General features: G+C 36.3%; 2 protein-coding genes across 2 annotated transcripts; one reads left to right on the plus strand and one right to left on the minus strand.

Moving 5' to 3' along the window:
* Positions 1–82: 82 nt before the first annotated feature.
* CUNH12orf60 (chromosome unknown C12orf60 homolog) lies at positions 83–2,590 on the minus strand. The gene is given in 4 exon segments (XM_045830131.1): positions 83–243; positions 246–566; positions 569–863; positions 2,487–2,590. Coding segments are annotated over 3 exon segments (753 nt in total). The 5' UTR covers positions 840–863; positions 2,487–2,590.
* Positions 2,591–4,654: 2,064 nt separating this feature from the next.
* Positions 4,655–12,407, plus strand: SMCO3 (single-pass membrane protein with coiled-coil domains 3). Its single transcript, XM_045829745.1, has 2 exons — positions 4,655–4,724; positions 11,695–12,407. Exon 2 carries the CDS (start codon positions 11,711–11,713, stop codon positions 12,386–12,388), a length of 678 nt encoding a protein of 225 aa, XP_045685701.1. The 5' UTR covers positions 4,655–4,724; positions 11,695–11,710; the 3' UTR covers positions 12,389–12,407.
* Positions 12,408–14,567: the final 2,160 nt, after the last annotated feature.

Consider the following 14,567-nt stretch of genomic DNA (forward strand, 5'->3'; position numbering starts at 1 on the left):
GCATCAATGTCGCAATCGACAACATGTCTGGCATCAAAGGTCTTAGAACGTGCAATGAAAACTCACAGGATCTGAATTGATTTTATGACAGAAATGAGCATTTCTGTTGCACTCCTATTAGTCTGGCTTTCTTAATCCCAGAAATGTTCATTTCCACAGTTTTTAGGGCTTTTTGGAGGATCTCTCAGATTGGTCGCACAGTTTTGATAATTTGCTCCAACTGCTTTGTGGCTAACTCAATATATTCTTCGTAGTCTCGGTTTCTAATGCATCCTGCAACTTTTTCACATTGTTTACTATAATGGTTTTGGACGGGTCTGCCGTTGGGCTTTTCTCAGATGTGGTAGCATCTGGTTGCACTTTGGTGTCATTTCTATAGAAGTCACTTAATTGAAGATTCATAATGGGATGCTTCATCAAGAGTGAAAGAAAAGATTCCAAATTCCCAGGGATGTTACCACTATTCATCCAAGAGACAGTAGGTGGTACATGGACATTTCTGGATCCTTCTTTAGCTGACTCATGCAACTCCTTTACATTGGCATTCTTCTCACCCACAGAGCTGTTCCAATCCTGAAAAATAAAGGTTCCTTTTGCATTTTGTCATCCTCTGCATCCACTACAGATTGTGTCTACTTAAAAATTATGAGCATGTGTTTAAAGACATCCTTAATATAACCATCTTCTTTCACAGCCATCCAGGTGACCCAATTGTTCATACCACTGTTAAACAATTTGGTACGTGTGTTTGTAAAGGAAGCAAAAGCTTGCATGTGAAAAAAGAATGTTTTGGCAGCTTGAACCAGCCTTTCTTTGTCCTTTCCTGACTCTGAAGACATTTCTCCAGCAACAGTGTTTCAGCACTGCAAAACAAAGCAGCAATCCAAATGAAAACTAAAAGTACATCTGTTAACCATAAAAAAAAAGACTCAAAGCATTATCTGAATATGAAGATACTTCCCGTCAAGGATTGGAAAACTACACAAGCTTTAAAGAAGAATGATCCTGTGCTTTAATAAAAATAATACCAAAACTATTAAAGCAGAGTAGAACAGGGGTGTTTCATTGAATTTAAGCCACATACCAAATACTGTGTGCTGGATTCTGAATTGGATATGTTTGTATATGAAGTGGTACTGTTCTCAATAACTACTCTATGTAGTTATTTCCAATAACTAATGGAAAATACTGAACAAAGTATTAAAAAGTATACAGAAAGGCTCTGGTTCTAGTTAAGATAGAGCAAACATACTCCATACAACCTTTCCTACTCATTAAAACTAAAAATCTTCCACAAAATATATAAAGGAACTATCATGTAACTCTGAAGTTGGGTAACAACAGACTGAGGAAGCAGAAAATGCAGCATTTCAAAGAAGTGCAATGCCATTTAGTGCAAATTCCCAAAAGGTCTTGCTTGTCTAAAAGTGTTTCTGCACTTTCATGATAAACTTTCTCTTCTGCTGCAGAGAGGAGTGTTGTTGTCACTAACCGTTGCTCACGATTCTACAATACTTTTTGTAGCTGCTCTAGAACCTTGCTCTATCAATCATCTTCTCTTTCTCTTGTGCTGAGGACTAAATAGTGAACCCCAAAATTCATAAGTTGAGGCCCTAGCCCTCAGTATGGCTGTATTTGGAGATAGGACGTATAAGGAAATAACTAATGTTAAATGGAGCTGTGGGGGCAGAGTTCTGATGTGATAGGATTAGTGTTCTTGTAAAAGGAAACACCAGAGACCTCGCTCACGTGCTCTCTCGGCCACAGGAGAGCACCATGAGAAGGCACCTGCCGGCCAGCAGGAAGACAGCCCTCACCAAAAACTGGATGGGCCAGCACCTTGATCTTAGCTCTCCCAACCTGCAGAACTTTGAGGAAATACATTTCTGTTCTTTATGCCAGCCAGTCTATAGCATGTTGTTACGGCAGCTGCCTGGCATCCTCCATCTCGCTCTTCACTTTTCCTTCTCCTTTACACGCACACTCAGTTTCCTCCTCGGTTAAAAAAAAAAAGTTTGACCTTGACTTCCCTTCTGGTAATAACACCATCTCATTCCTTCCTTTCTCAAATTTCTCAAAAGAAAAATTGTAATTAATTCTGTCCCCCATTATTTTCCTATAAGGCACCAATAACTTCTAATTATCAAATCTGTTGGCTTATTTCTAGGCCATAGCCATTTTGAGTTTTCATTATTTAAAGTTGCTGATTACCTCTACCTACTTCAAAATTTTCTCTTCCTGAGGCCCCCATGATGTATAGCTCTGGTCCCTCTATATGCTCTCTAAGTATTTATATTTTTCACAGCTTTCTTTTTCTCTTTATATCACCAATAGCTCTCCAGTCTCCTAAGCTCAGCACAGCTGTGTCATTAACCTTTATATATTCTACACTTTTTCCCTTCGAGATCACAACTGTCCCCATCACTACGAATGTCATCTGTACCCAGAAGACTCCTAAACCTCGTAGTGTAGCCTCCGCAGCTCACCTGAACTTCAGGTCTGCATTTTCAACGACCTTCCGGCCATCTCTACAGGTGACTGCACCAGTATATTCCACACAATGTATCCAAAACCTGCACTTGTCTCCTTGAAAAACACTTTTCCTCTTAAACTTTGCCTTATTGTTGAGGCTCAAAATCCACTTTCATTTTCTCTTTCCCATATTAAATCTGTCCCTAACATTTGCTAATTCTCTCTGAACTTATTTCTACCTATCCCCTCCCTGACAGTTCCATAACTCCTACTCCACTTACCTCTCATCTCAACAATATTAATGATCTCACATTTGGTTTCAATACTTTTAGTCCACAGGTCACAGTGCAGCCCACAGGAAAAATCCAGCCAGCAGTGGTGTTTTATTAGACCACTAGAACGTATTTTCAAATTTTAAATCAGTGACCAAATTTAAAAACTGGAAGACAGAAATATTGATTTCTGTTGATTATTGAAAAAAATGAGATTAACTGGGAGCATTAAGCCCAGGTTCTGAGGTGGAAAAACTACCCAGCCTTGAAGTTGTCCTCTTCAGACTAGACATTCGCCCTCTGTACCCTTCTGTCATACACTGAGTGTTTCAAGTACAAGTCTTGTCCAGTCGCGGTAAGCATTGGAGTTGCTGCCCCATGTTTATTGTTCAGACCAACTAATGCAGTTTATATAAAGTGACCGTCCTGAAATCTAAACTCCTGGTGGTGTCCCACAGTCAAAACCTTACATGGTTCAATATTGCTGAGAGAACAAAGTAAATTCCCTAGCACAGCATTTAAGACCAACTACAAACAGCTCTCCATGTTTCACTGTGCACCCTCCCTCTCACAGACACCTGCCCCACAAGCAGTCTCACATACACCTGTCCCACCAGCAGTGTGGATGGATGTTTTCCCCCTGAAAATGCTCCACAACTTTTTGTGCAGCTCCTGTGCATTTCCTGTATCCATACTATCTCCTCCGTACCCCAGCTCCTACACGTTTGTGGAAATCCTACTTACCCATCCACCCCTAGTTCATATCCACTGACTACCCTGCTTTTTTTTCTCCCATGTCCCTACTTGGTGAGGTCCCAGGTTACATCAATTACCAATTGACCCACTGGACAAAAATAAAATAATTCTCTCCTTAGCCCTTCTTTGGGACTGTAAGAAGCAGCACCCTTAGATTTTAGGTCTCCTAGCTGGCATCTTGGTTCTGTATCCTCTATCTACCCAATACCAACAGAAATTGTTGTTTGTATAAAAAAGAAGAGTTTTCATTTAGTAAGTTTTTGCCATACACCAGACACCATGCCAAGTGCCTTAGGTGCATTATCTCATTTAATCCTTATGACAATCCATAAATTATGTACTCATACTCACATTGCTCCACTGAAAAGATTTAGAGAGCTCTATGAAGTGATTTTCCCTAGGTTACATGGCCAGTGAGTGGTACTCTGAGTACACAAAATCAGGGCTATCTATCTCATGCTGCAGCCCGTGGTCCCTCCCCGAAACTACAGTGGGCTGAGTGACTCTCCTGCTTCTGAGGTGTCTTTGCTGTAGAGAAATCAAGGGAGATTAGGACAGAATCCAGAGGAAGGAGCATGCAAGACTCTGATCTAAACTTTTAGGAAAATGAGTCAAGTTGGTCTTTAAGGTTTTTATATTGTTAAGGCAATTCACCACGGTAACAAAAAAGAGAGTGATAACGGTCAGAGGAATTAATGGCATACCAAAAAAAATTCACATTGGGCTGGAAATGTATTTGGATTTACATCTCTTGGGGACCTAAAGAAAGTGATCAGCAACAGATGGAGATACAAATGCAAGAGAAAGTGAAGGCAACTTAATATCTAGAACAGCTGACAAGATGAAATCCCAAAATCTGAGGGCTGCAGTCAAAGAGCGGTCTTCTCCACTGAACTGAATTCATTCAGTTATAGAGCACTTTTCAACAATAAAACGTCCATTAAAGAACAGAAAATTAAATGTTTTGCCACTTTAGTAGTCTTTCAAATTACATTACTTAATAAATACTACTTTCATATTAATATAGTAAATAGAAGAATTCTGAACACTAAGCCATGCAGAAATTGTCCACAAACCAGACAGGCAGAGGGACCCAGCAGAGACTAGCAAAGCCTGTAAGTCATCACATTCCATTAGAAACATCCAGATGCAAACACATGAGAGAGCCCTTCAACAACACTGCTGCACCGCTGCTGGGACTGCCAAACTCAGCAACGCCACAAGGTAAGCAATATGGGTATTGCTATTAGCATCGATATAATACTGGTCTTCGTTACAGGCAATTTGAAATAACATGTCAGTCTTAAATCCTAGCCATAAATATAATAGAGTAACAAAATAACAGGTTAAAAGGATCCCATGGCATGTTCCTTGTGATAAGTTATTTCTCTGAAGACACCAAGAAAGAAGAAAATTAAGTCAGAGAAGAGAAAGCAGTAAAGACATAAACTTTAGGAAGAATTAAGGGTGAAATGACACTGGTGTGACTGTGTCTTGTTTACATGGATTGTTAAATTTCCTTTTATGTCTTTATCATTAATATCAGCACTTAGTAGCTATAAGAGTATGAATGTGCAAGCGAGTACTAGTTAATGTACAGTGCTTGTGCTTCTTCATAAGTTATTACACTTAAATATCATTGGGAATTTGCTGTGTGTCTCCAAATAGACTCATCTTTTTGAGAGCAAGAAACATTGGCTTTTTTTTAATGCCTTACAGTATATAGTAGATGTTCCTCAGTAAGCACCTGGTAAATGCTGATGAATTACACTGATATTCTGCTCTCTAAACAGAAATATTCTTCAGAAAAACTTAGGTCAGAAAGTGTCATCACATCATGGTCATCTTGTTTCTTTTTCCAGTTAAAGACCACAATCTTGTGTGAAAGGCCAGGGTCTTGTATCAAAGGAGGCGGCTCAGGGCTAGTTAGTAACTTGTTCTCTCCTGAAAAACTTCTGACTTTACTACATAGGCCTTATTCCCACACTACCAAGTAAAGGAAGCTTGCATGACAGCAGGACCTACGGTGCATGGGGAGGAGGAGGACAGCAGGGAGAAACGTGAAGCCTCAGAGAACACTAGAGACTCAACATCAGAGGTTAAGCAGGATCACATTCTTTTCTTTCTTTGTTTTAACTGTTATTGTGGGGAAAGTTAAAACATACACAGAAGTGAACACATTAATACAATAAACTCCCATGTCCCTATAACCTAGCTTCAAAAATCATCACCACGAGCTCCATCTTATTCCCTCTGTAACCCGACTCCACTGTCCCTTCTAGATCATTTGGAAGCAGATCTCAGAGACTGCATCATTTCATCACTAATGTTTTCAGTATGTATTTCTACAAAGGCAAGAATTCTTCTTGAAATTTAACTTTTGCTCCCCAAATTAAAATATTTAACAGAACTGTCTATGACTTTGAAACACACTCAATATACTGCTATAAAAATTTATTTTTGTGATATTGTAGAAGTTTGAAATGCAATTTCCAATACATATCAAAAGTAAAAAAAATTATTTACTTAATTATATAATTTTTCTGTAAATTTATCTTGAGAAAATAATCCAGATACTAGAAGGGGAGGGGGAACGATGAGTATTGAAGTGCTCATTGGAATATTATGATAGTGAAACAATTGTAAATTTACTAAATTTTAGTAAAGATATTTTATGGAATATTTCATATAACCAATGATATAATTATAAAACTATACATATGGGTGTTAAACTAAATCAACATAAGACGAAAATTTTATTTATATTATTATTACAACTTTGTAAAAATACTTACACATTTAAACAAACTTGGGAAAATAATAAAAAACTCAAGATGATAGGTTTATGGGTATTCTTCCTCCTCGATTTAAAAATATTTTTATGTTACTGCTATTTACTTTATATTTTAAAATATTTTATCAAATCTTTTATTTTTAATTTTTTCATGTCATAATTCTACAATCTATCAAAGCACATATCACATGTCACTTGCTACATGACGCCTCCACTAATCACCTCAATATCAATTTCTTTCTTTAAATTTCTACACACTTGACAGTCACTGAACTACAGTTATTCACAAAAGTATCCTGAGGACTTTATATTTGAATATGTGATAATCAATATTTTCATTTTGTAAGGTGTTTCCTTTCCTAAAAAACTAAAACAAGTGTATAATATCAGTAAGTAAACCTTAGCTTTCAAATATAATCATCAATATGATCTTTTAATCTTGAACGTTTACTATTCAACTCAACAAAATTGACATGGACTCCATAAGAGTCTATCTGAATAAAACTAGTCCTTGTTTCCATTCCAGCATCCTAGATAGGCTGATCATTGGCATTACCGATTTTGTTTACTGCTTTTTTAATGAAATAACAAGTTAAAATGCACGTAGTTTCCAAACTCTGTTTTAGCAACAGAGCAGTCATGCAGCACAAAAAAGCACAGTAGGATAAACAACAATGGGACATTTACACAACGGAATACTGTTTGGTCACAAAAGAGAAGAAAATATTACCTTTTGCCAAAGTATAAATGGTCCTGGAGAACATTCTACTAAGTGAAATAAGCCAGTCAGAGAAAGACAAATACTATATGATTTCATTCACGTGTGGAATATAATGAACAAACAAGCAAAGTTGACAGATTCATAGCAAGATGACAGCTAAAGGCAAGGGGAGGGGCATTGGTTAGGGAGTAGAGGGATTGAGCAAAAAGGAAAAAGGACTCACGGACATGGACAAGTGTGGTGATTGTGGGGCAGGGGGGGTGTATAATGAAACTAAATGGTAATGGGGAAAAAAACACAATAAAAATAAAAATAAAAAAGTACAGCTGCTTCAGCATACACTGGGGTGAAATAGGCAACAAGAGACCATGAGCGCCACCTCCTGGCTAGTGATTCCCCATCAGGTGCCCCAGGGCTCTTTAGAACCTATTTCAGAAGCCACTTTAAGAAAATACACACAAAACAGAACAAATGCTGCTGCGCAGTAGAGAGTAATAGCCCAGGGTAAATTTTTAACTGATGGAGCACTATCATGTGAAAACGAATAATGTAAAAGTTTATATTTACCATACAAAAGGTGCAGGTAATCAGAGCTGAATTAAGCAGACCACTTAGCTACCTGCTGGTACCAATCTTTAAAAGTCATTTATTTTATTTTATTTATTTATTTATTTTTAGAGAGAAGGGAAAGGAATGAAAAAGAGAGGGAGAGAAACATCAATATGTGGTTGCCTGTCACATGCCCCCTGCTGGGGACCTGGCTAGCAACCCAGGCCTGTGCCCTGACTGAGAATCCAACCGCAACCCTTTGGTTCACAGGCTGGTTCTTGATCTACTGAGCCATACCAACCAGGGCAAAAGTCATTTTTAAAATGACTTTAAAATTATTTTTAAAGATTGAATATGAAAGTCAATATTTAAAAGGTCATCACTGAAAAGTTAATAAGATAGTTTACAGCCATACCACCCTGAACATACCTGATCTTGTCTGAAAAGTTAGTAAGATAGAGAAAAGTATATTGTCCAGAGCTCCTTTTAGGTAGAATACTATATATTCTTAGTAAGACATCACTTAGTCATGCCTAAATAATACCTACGATCTTTAAGAAGGGTGACTCCCATTAATTGAAGAAAGGCTTTTGTTTTGCTGAGTAAAGTAAGCAATTTGAGAGTCAAAACTAAATTGTCACGGGCTATAGTGAAAACTATAGCTGTTACCAACTATAGTTTTCTCCTCTAAATGTCAAGCACATATTTAAGAGTAAAAAATTGAAAGGGTACAAGTTGTTAATCTTCCCTGGATGACTGAATGTCTGCATATTGACCCAGTGTCGATATATGCTAAAGTATGACTTGTTTAAAATTTGAATTTGCACAAGTCAAGCACCAGCTGTAACTACAATTTTGAATGACATATTACTTTCAAGTTGACATGTAATTTTACCATCTCAACTTTTTACCTAGATTAGAAATTCCATGAAAGCAGGGACCATGTCTTTTTTTCGTTTTTGTGTGCTCTACAGAGCTTAGCATACTACCTTATGCATAGTAAGGTGCTGCTCCATTAGATAAATTGTTACTGAATTATTAAATTGCAGCCTTCACCAGGCTCTTCAAATTTCACCTGTCCAAGAAATAATTCATTAGTTTCACCTTCAAACCCCACCTCTGCTCCACCTACCTCTCTAGCATTTATCTCACTTTGGGGATAGAAATAATCTTGAACTGTGTTCAGTACTGGAGCAGGTATGGTAACAGGCCTGCTGAAGATACTTGCATAAGGAACCCTCCCAAAGCCCTTCCCCGAGGAGAAAAGAGCTAGGAAGGTAAGCCAGACTCAGAAAAATGAGTCCTTTTATATTAGGTGTGAAAAATAATTCTGAGCACATCTTGATGTCTCTTACTCAAACTTTTTATTGGCACTAAATTATGAATTGATGACTGATCAATTCATCTAGGTATGAAAGTGCAAGGGTTTCAATATGTAAAAAAAGAAACTATTACTTTTGTAGTTGAAAAAGTACAGTATCTTTGATTTCTAATAAGATTTAACTTTTTTCATCAATTAGCTATTCATTCTTTTACTGTCTGTTCAGAGTTGTTTGCTCATTTAGGTATCAGATTACTGTTTTCCTTATTAATAACAACATTCTTTCAAACTTCATAGTTCTTCATTTTACTTGTATTTTTTCCCATTTTGTTTTTAGTTCCTTTCACATAGTCCTCTTCGTTAGCCAAATTTTTGTATGACTTCAATGGTTTTAAGCTTATAAAGTCTTCTTTTATACAGAAATTTGAAACTGATCCATTTCCTCCTATTTTATTAGTTCATTTTTTGCATATATTATGCTAATAACATTTTAAAATTAACTTTTAACACCTAAAACTATCCCATTATCCCAGGATCGTTTATGAAATAATAATTTCAATTAACATCTATTTGAGAATCTATATTCATTATATATTAAATCAAATGTACAGAAGGGTTTGCTTTGAGGATTATTTTGTTCCATAATTCCATCTACTCTTTCCCCTGCACAATACTGGTTAATATTGTATCTTGATAGTGTTTTAATATTTGAGAAGGAAAAAGTACCATTATTACTTTTCCTGAAAAAAATAGTCATACCTATTCAGCCTTTCAGATATATTTTATGATTAATTTGTCAAGTTGTGTTAAAATAATTATTTTTTGGAAGGAATTGGTCACTTGGAAGCACTCAGCCTTCCACAGGAGGAAGATTCGTTTTTCCATTTGTTTATCTTGAGGTACATAGCACCACACACCTCTTCTGGAAGTCACGTCTTCAGATAATGGCATATGATAGTTGCTAGAAATGTTTTTCACCTTTTCAAGGTAAGAAAAACTCCTCTCACATAATGAACTGAATAGGGATGTAGTTGGTGATTTTCTGAATTAAAAGCCAGAAACAGGTTTTTACTTCACAACATCTGAAAACTAGGAGCCAAAAAAAGAGGAAACGTATGGAAAATTTCTAGAAGAAAAAAGGAAAATCGAAATCTGAATTTGTGGTTTTGAAATTTCAGTTTGCAACCAGATGTTGAGTTTGAGGACTTATTTAATAGATGGTCAACAAACAATTTCTTTAAATGGAATTGAGATATTTTCTCAGGACTGCCTGGAGAAAATTCTTGTCTGTCATGCATGCGCATGCATGTGTGTGGGTGTAATGGATCAGAATCAAAGATAAAAATGAATTTCTGACCACGTTGAAGCTTATTCCACCAGGATTACCAGTACATTTTTCTAAATTTAACAGCATAGATGATTATGTTCCTAATCCATTTTTTTTAAATCTTCCCCTCTTCATTTCCAAATTATATCTTTATGACTTGGAGGATAGGTTATTTTCACGTTTCCTTTCTTGAGAGATAAACACCTTCACTCCTTCCTCCCTTGCTTCTCAGATTCCCCCATCTAGGCTAAGACCCATGGTCTTAAAACAGGGCCCAAAGTAATCAAGATAGTGTTTGTTCAAAGAAAGAATGTGTCAGATTCCACACAGATATACAGAACTCCACTTTCTCTCTTTCCTCCCAAGAGTTCAAATGAAAAATAAAGATACCAGGCACATAGGAATCCTACTCAGTGCATGCATATTAACATTTTTTTAATTAGGCTCAAGCTTTTACAAAAGGAGACTCCTACCAGGCTTGTTTTATTCATTCTATGGCGTACTTTGCTACTTATTCCTTATTACTTCTGTGAAACGACATTTTCTTCTTCCCAAGGCTGACTCTAACTTATCTCAATATGGGCAAGTACAATACAGATCATTCTAAATAATTTAATTTATAAGCTTTGCAAATGAGGATTCAGAGAGACAGTCATAACTGCACTGTCCCCTGCACCATGGTGAATTTCTCCTCAAGTGAGATTTTAGTCCAAGGAATCTTGAATATATACTGTCATCACAAGGATTTTTTGTAAAGATTCTGTTATGCCTGCCTTTCAATATCCCTTAAGTTTGGAGAATCTGTCTGTAAAAATATATATAACATGATTTGAATATTATAAATTAAGATAACATAGTATATAAATAAAATTATATATTAATCGCCCTGTAAACTCAGTGATCTTAGTAGTCTTACTAATATCTTTACTAATATCTTACTAAAGATCTTATACTAAGATCTTACTAAGATCTTTAGTCTTACTAATTTAACTCCAAATATTGTAGAAATCAAGCTGGTAGGTCTATTCAATGTGGTGATTAGAGGTTAGAGAAATAAAGAGTTAACCATTAGCTCTGATTATCAAAAGCTAACCATTTCAAACTTCAGTCTGTTTCAAATATGTTATCAATATTACTTGGAAATAATCACCTCTATCTTAGACGTTCTTGATTTGGTTTTAGACTGACATTTATTAATAATCATATGCTTCATAAACACAAATATTTTCTATCTAGGACTTCCCCTCACCACAAAACACAATTCCTTGATTAGTGCATTGACAGGGTGCCACCCATGTTTCCACACACTGACTTCAAGTTTCATAAAAATAATTCTTTTGAAGAACCTGTTTGCTGCAGAATTCCTTACATAGCATATTGCTCCTTTGCTATCAGGAAGTAAAAGATTTCCTGGTCAAATCTATGCAGACAGCAGATATTTTTAAAGATTTTTTAGTGAAAGTTTACCATTTTATTTTTCAGAGATCATATTTGAAAAATGGCTCAGAGTGACTTCCTCTACCCAGAGAACCCGAGGAGGCGGGAAGAAGTCCACCATCTTCACCAACAGCTCCTTGATTGCTTATCTGACAGCTTCCATGCCACCAATAAGCTGATTGGAGTCTTAAATATGCATTTGGGGTGCAAGCTGGACTCCATTGAGATGAAAAGAAATGGGACCATCAAAGAAAATTGTGATATCATCATCCAAGCCGTGATGAAAATCCAGAAGGAATTGCAAAAGGTTGACGAAGCACTCAAAGATAAACTAGAGCCAACCCTTTATAGAAAACTTCAGGATATTAAGGAGAGGGAAACAGAAAAAATTGCAATAGTACAAAAGGTTATTTCAGTCATCCTGGGAGAAGCTACTTCTGCAGCCAGTGCAGTGGCTGTTAAACTTGTGGGCTCAAATGTCACAACTGGCATAATTAACAAGTTGGTCACTGTGTTAGCTCAAATTAGTGCTTCTCTCCTTGGTAGCATAGGAGTTGCTGTTCTTGGCCTTGGCATAGATATGATCTTCCGTGCCATCCTGGGAGCAGTGGAAAAAACGCAGCTACAAACAGCCATCAAGAGTTATGAGAAGCATCTGGTGGAATTCAAGTCAGCCTCAGAAAAATATCATCATGCTATTACTGAGGTCACCAACACAGTGAAACAACAAATGAAATAAACAGCCACCTTATTTGCCACTGGAATATTTTCTGCTTCTCTCTCAATTATAGTATTTGGTTTCTTAGATTAGGTTCATTTTCCATAAACTTTCATCATAGATGTAAATACAATAAACAAATTGGGAAAAGGAATTAGAGATGCTAAAAGAAGATGACTCGAGTTTTGCAACAATAAATGCCTGGATCAGTTGGTGCTAGACCCTGTGAGTTAAAAGACTGTCCCAGGATGTCTTCTCACTCTACCAAATCAGTGTTAGGGTAAATGCTATTATAGAAAAGGTGTAGAGGTTGCCTTTTCCTTTCTAATTCCCAGTCAAAATCCTTAAACGTAAATGAGTGCTGAGACTTTCATTTCTACCACTTCAGACATCATTTAGCTTTAAGAGGACATACTTTGTAATTTCCACCTGGACACAAACCCTGGGCCTTTGAATAGAATACAAATACTACCATAATTTCAATCATCACTTTAAATCCAAGTTTCTGTAAACTGGGAAAGACTGAAATATGGTTTGTAACAATTAACTTCAATGATAAAAGGAAGCAATAGTTCTATAAACTTCTAATTATACACTATAATCTGAATCTATTTTTAACAGATAAAAGTTAAAACTAAAAAGATAAAGGTTTTGTTTCTGTAATTGCAATCAACCCTGACCAATGTGGTATGACAATTAAATATCCCTCAAGTGAATGTTCGAACACTCTGTAACATTTTTTAAGGCAAATCCCAGATATATATCTGTAAAATGTATTTATAATGCAAAAGATGAAACCACTCTTTCAAGAATTTGTCGTTCAGAGGAAAGTCATCGTTTATTACTTCATGAGTGTTCAGGAAAATAAATAAATTTCACTTTCAATACTAGCAAAAATGGGGAAGTTGCCCTAGTTATATAAACCTTTAGGTTGCCTATTTCATTAATTACCTTCAGAAAATCCAGAGGCTAAGGAGGTCTAATAGTTCAGTTACATTTCTGCAGATGGAAGTGTTTGTTTTCTAAGTACTGCACCAACTAATAACTCCCTGTTGAGATTCTTGGATTAAACTCACAAAATTATTAATAAACTGTGATGCAAGAATGTGTTATAGTTGACACTTGAATCCAAGTTCAGGAAAAGTCTTGATATTTAATAAGCTCAGCCTATCTCAAAAATTAAAAGCTGGATAAAATACTTTAATTTTTTAAATGTACTATTTTTCTCCTCTTCTATCGTTTTTTAGTTGCAAAACATCGCAATTTAGGTTCACCTTCAATATTAAATGTTTTTGTTGTTTATTACCTGATTTATAAACTTGAAACTACAAGATCTTTTTACTGTTCTGAGACTCAGAAGTCAGTCTAAAATCAATTCAAGAATTTCCTAAGACAAAGGTTAGTTTAGGACTAAACTTGAACGGTTAAGTGCACATTTAAATATTCTGCTAATATTTATAATTGATTGTAGGAATTGGCCTACAACATATTTCCTATAAGGGATATTTCAATTAAGGTGAGAAACACGTGTCCTTTAAGGACAGATGTTTAAATATTTAAAATATTTAAAATTACCTATAAGAGGAAAACATAGTGTAGGAGTCTTGGGGGAAAAGTAAATACAAGAGAATCTTCGAAGACTAAACCTGAGGGAATAACCCCGTACGTACAGTGACATCGTATGAGACGTTTTGGCTGGTGAAGAGACCACAGCCAATATAACAACCTCGCCTGTCGTAAAATTAAAATTGACAGGTGTATTCCCACACTTCCTTTCCAAAAAAGTAATCCCGTAGATTAGCAATCTGGGACTCTAACGTGAGCATTGATTTGCTCAGGTCTACACATGTTGTATCTATAAACTACTGAATTTACAGATGGACGTGATGCTAGCAAAACACACCAAACACAGTAGCAAATATTACTTGGGGATTCATTCCCAAACAGACACTCCGAAAACACCGTACTAGCTCACATTATGAAAAAAAAAAAAATCCCAAAACTAATACAACTCCAGAAAGCAGAAACTGCACCAACACACTTCCGACCTAAACAACGCCAATCTAGCGCGGCGCAAAACTGTAAGCGCCCGGAATTAGGTCAGAATACCTGTCCCCAGAGGCAGGACCATCTTTTTACCAGCCAATCATATATCCGAGCTGCTTCTCTTTCTGATTTCTATTGGTCTACAGAAGTGTCG

The sequence above is a fragment of the Phyllostomus hastatus genome, unplaced genomic scaffold (assembly GCF_019186645.2).
Source record: "Phyllostomus hastatus isolate PE091 unplaced genomic scaffold, TTU_PhHast_1.1 phas_scaffold_93, whole genome shotgun sequence".
NCBI classification, from domain to species: Eukaryota; Metazoa; Chordata; class Mammalia; order Chiroptera; family Phyllostomidae; genus Phyllostomus; species Phyllostomus hastatus.

Excerpts from the sequence above, each read along its gene's own strand:
- SMCO3 (XM_045829745.1), top strand. The coding sequence starts at position 11,711 with ATGGCTCAGAGTGACTTCCTCTACCCAGAGAACCCGAGGAGGCGGGAA.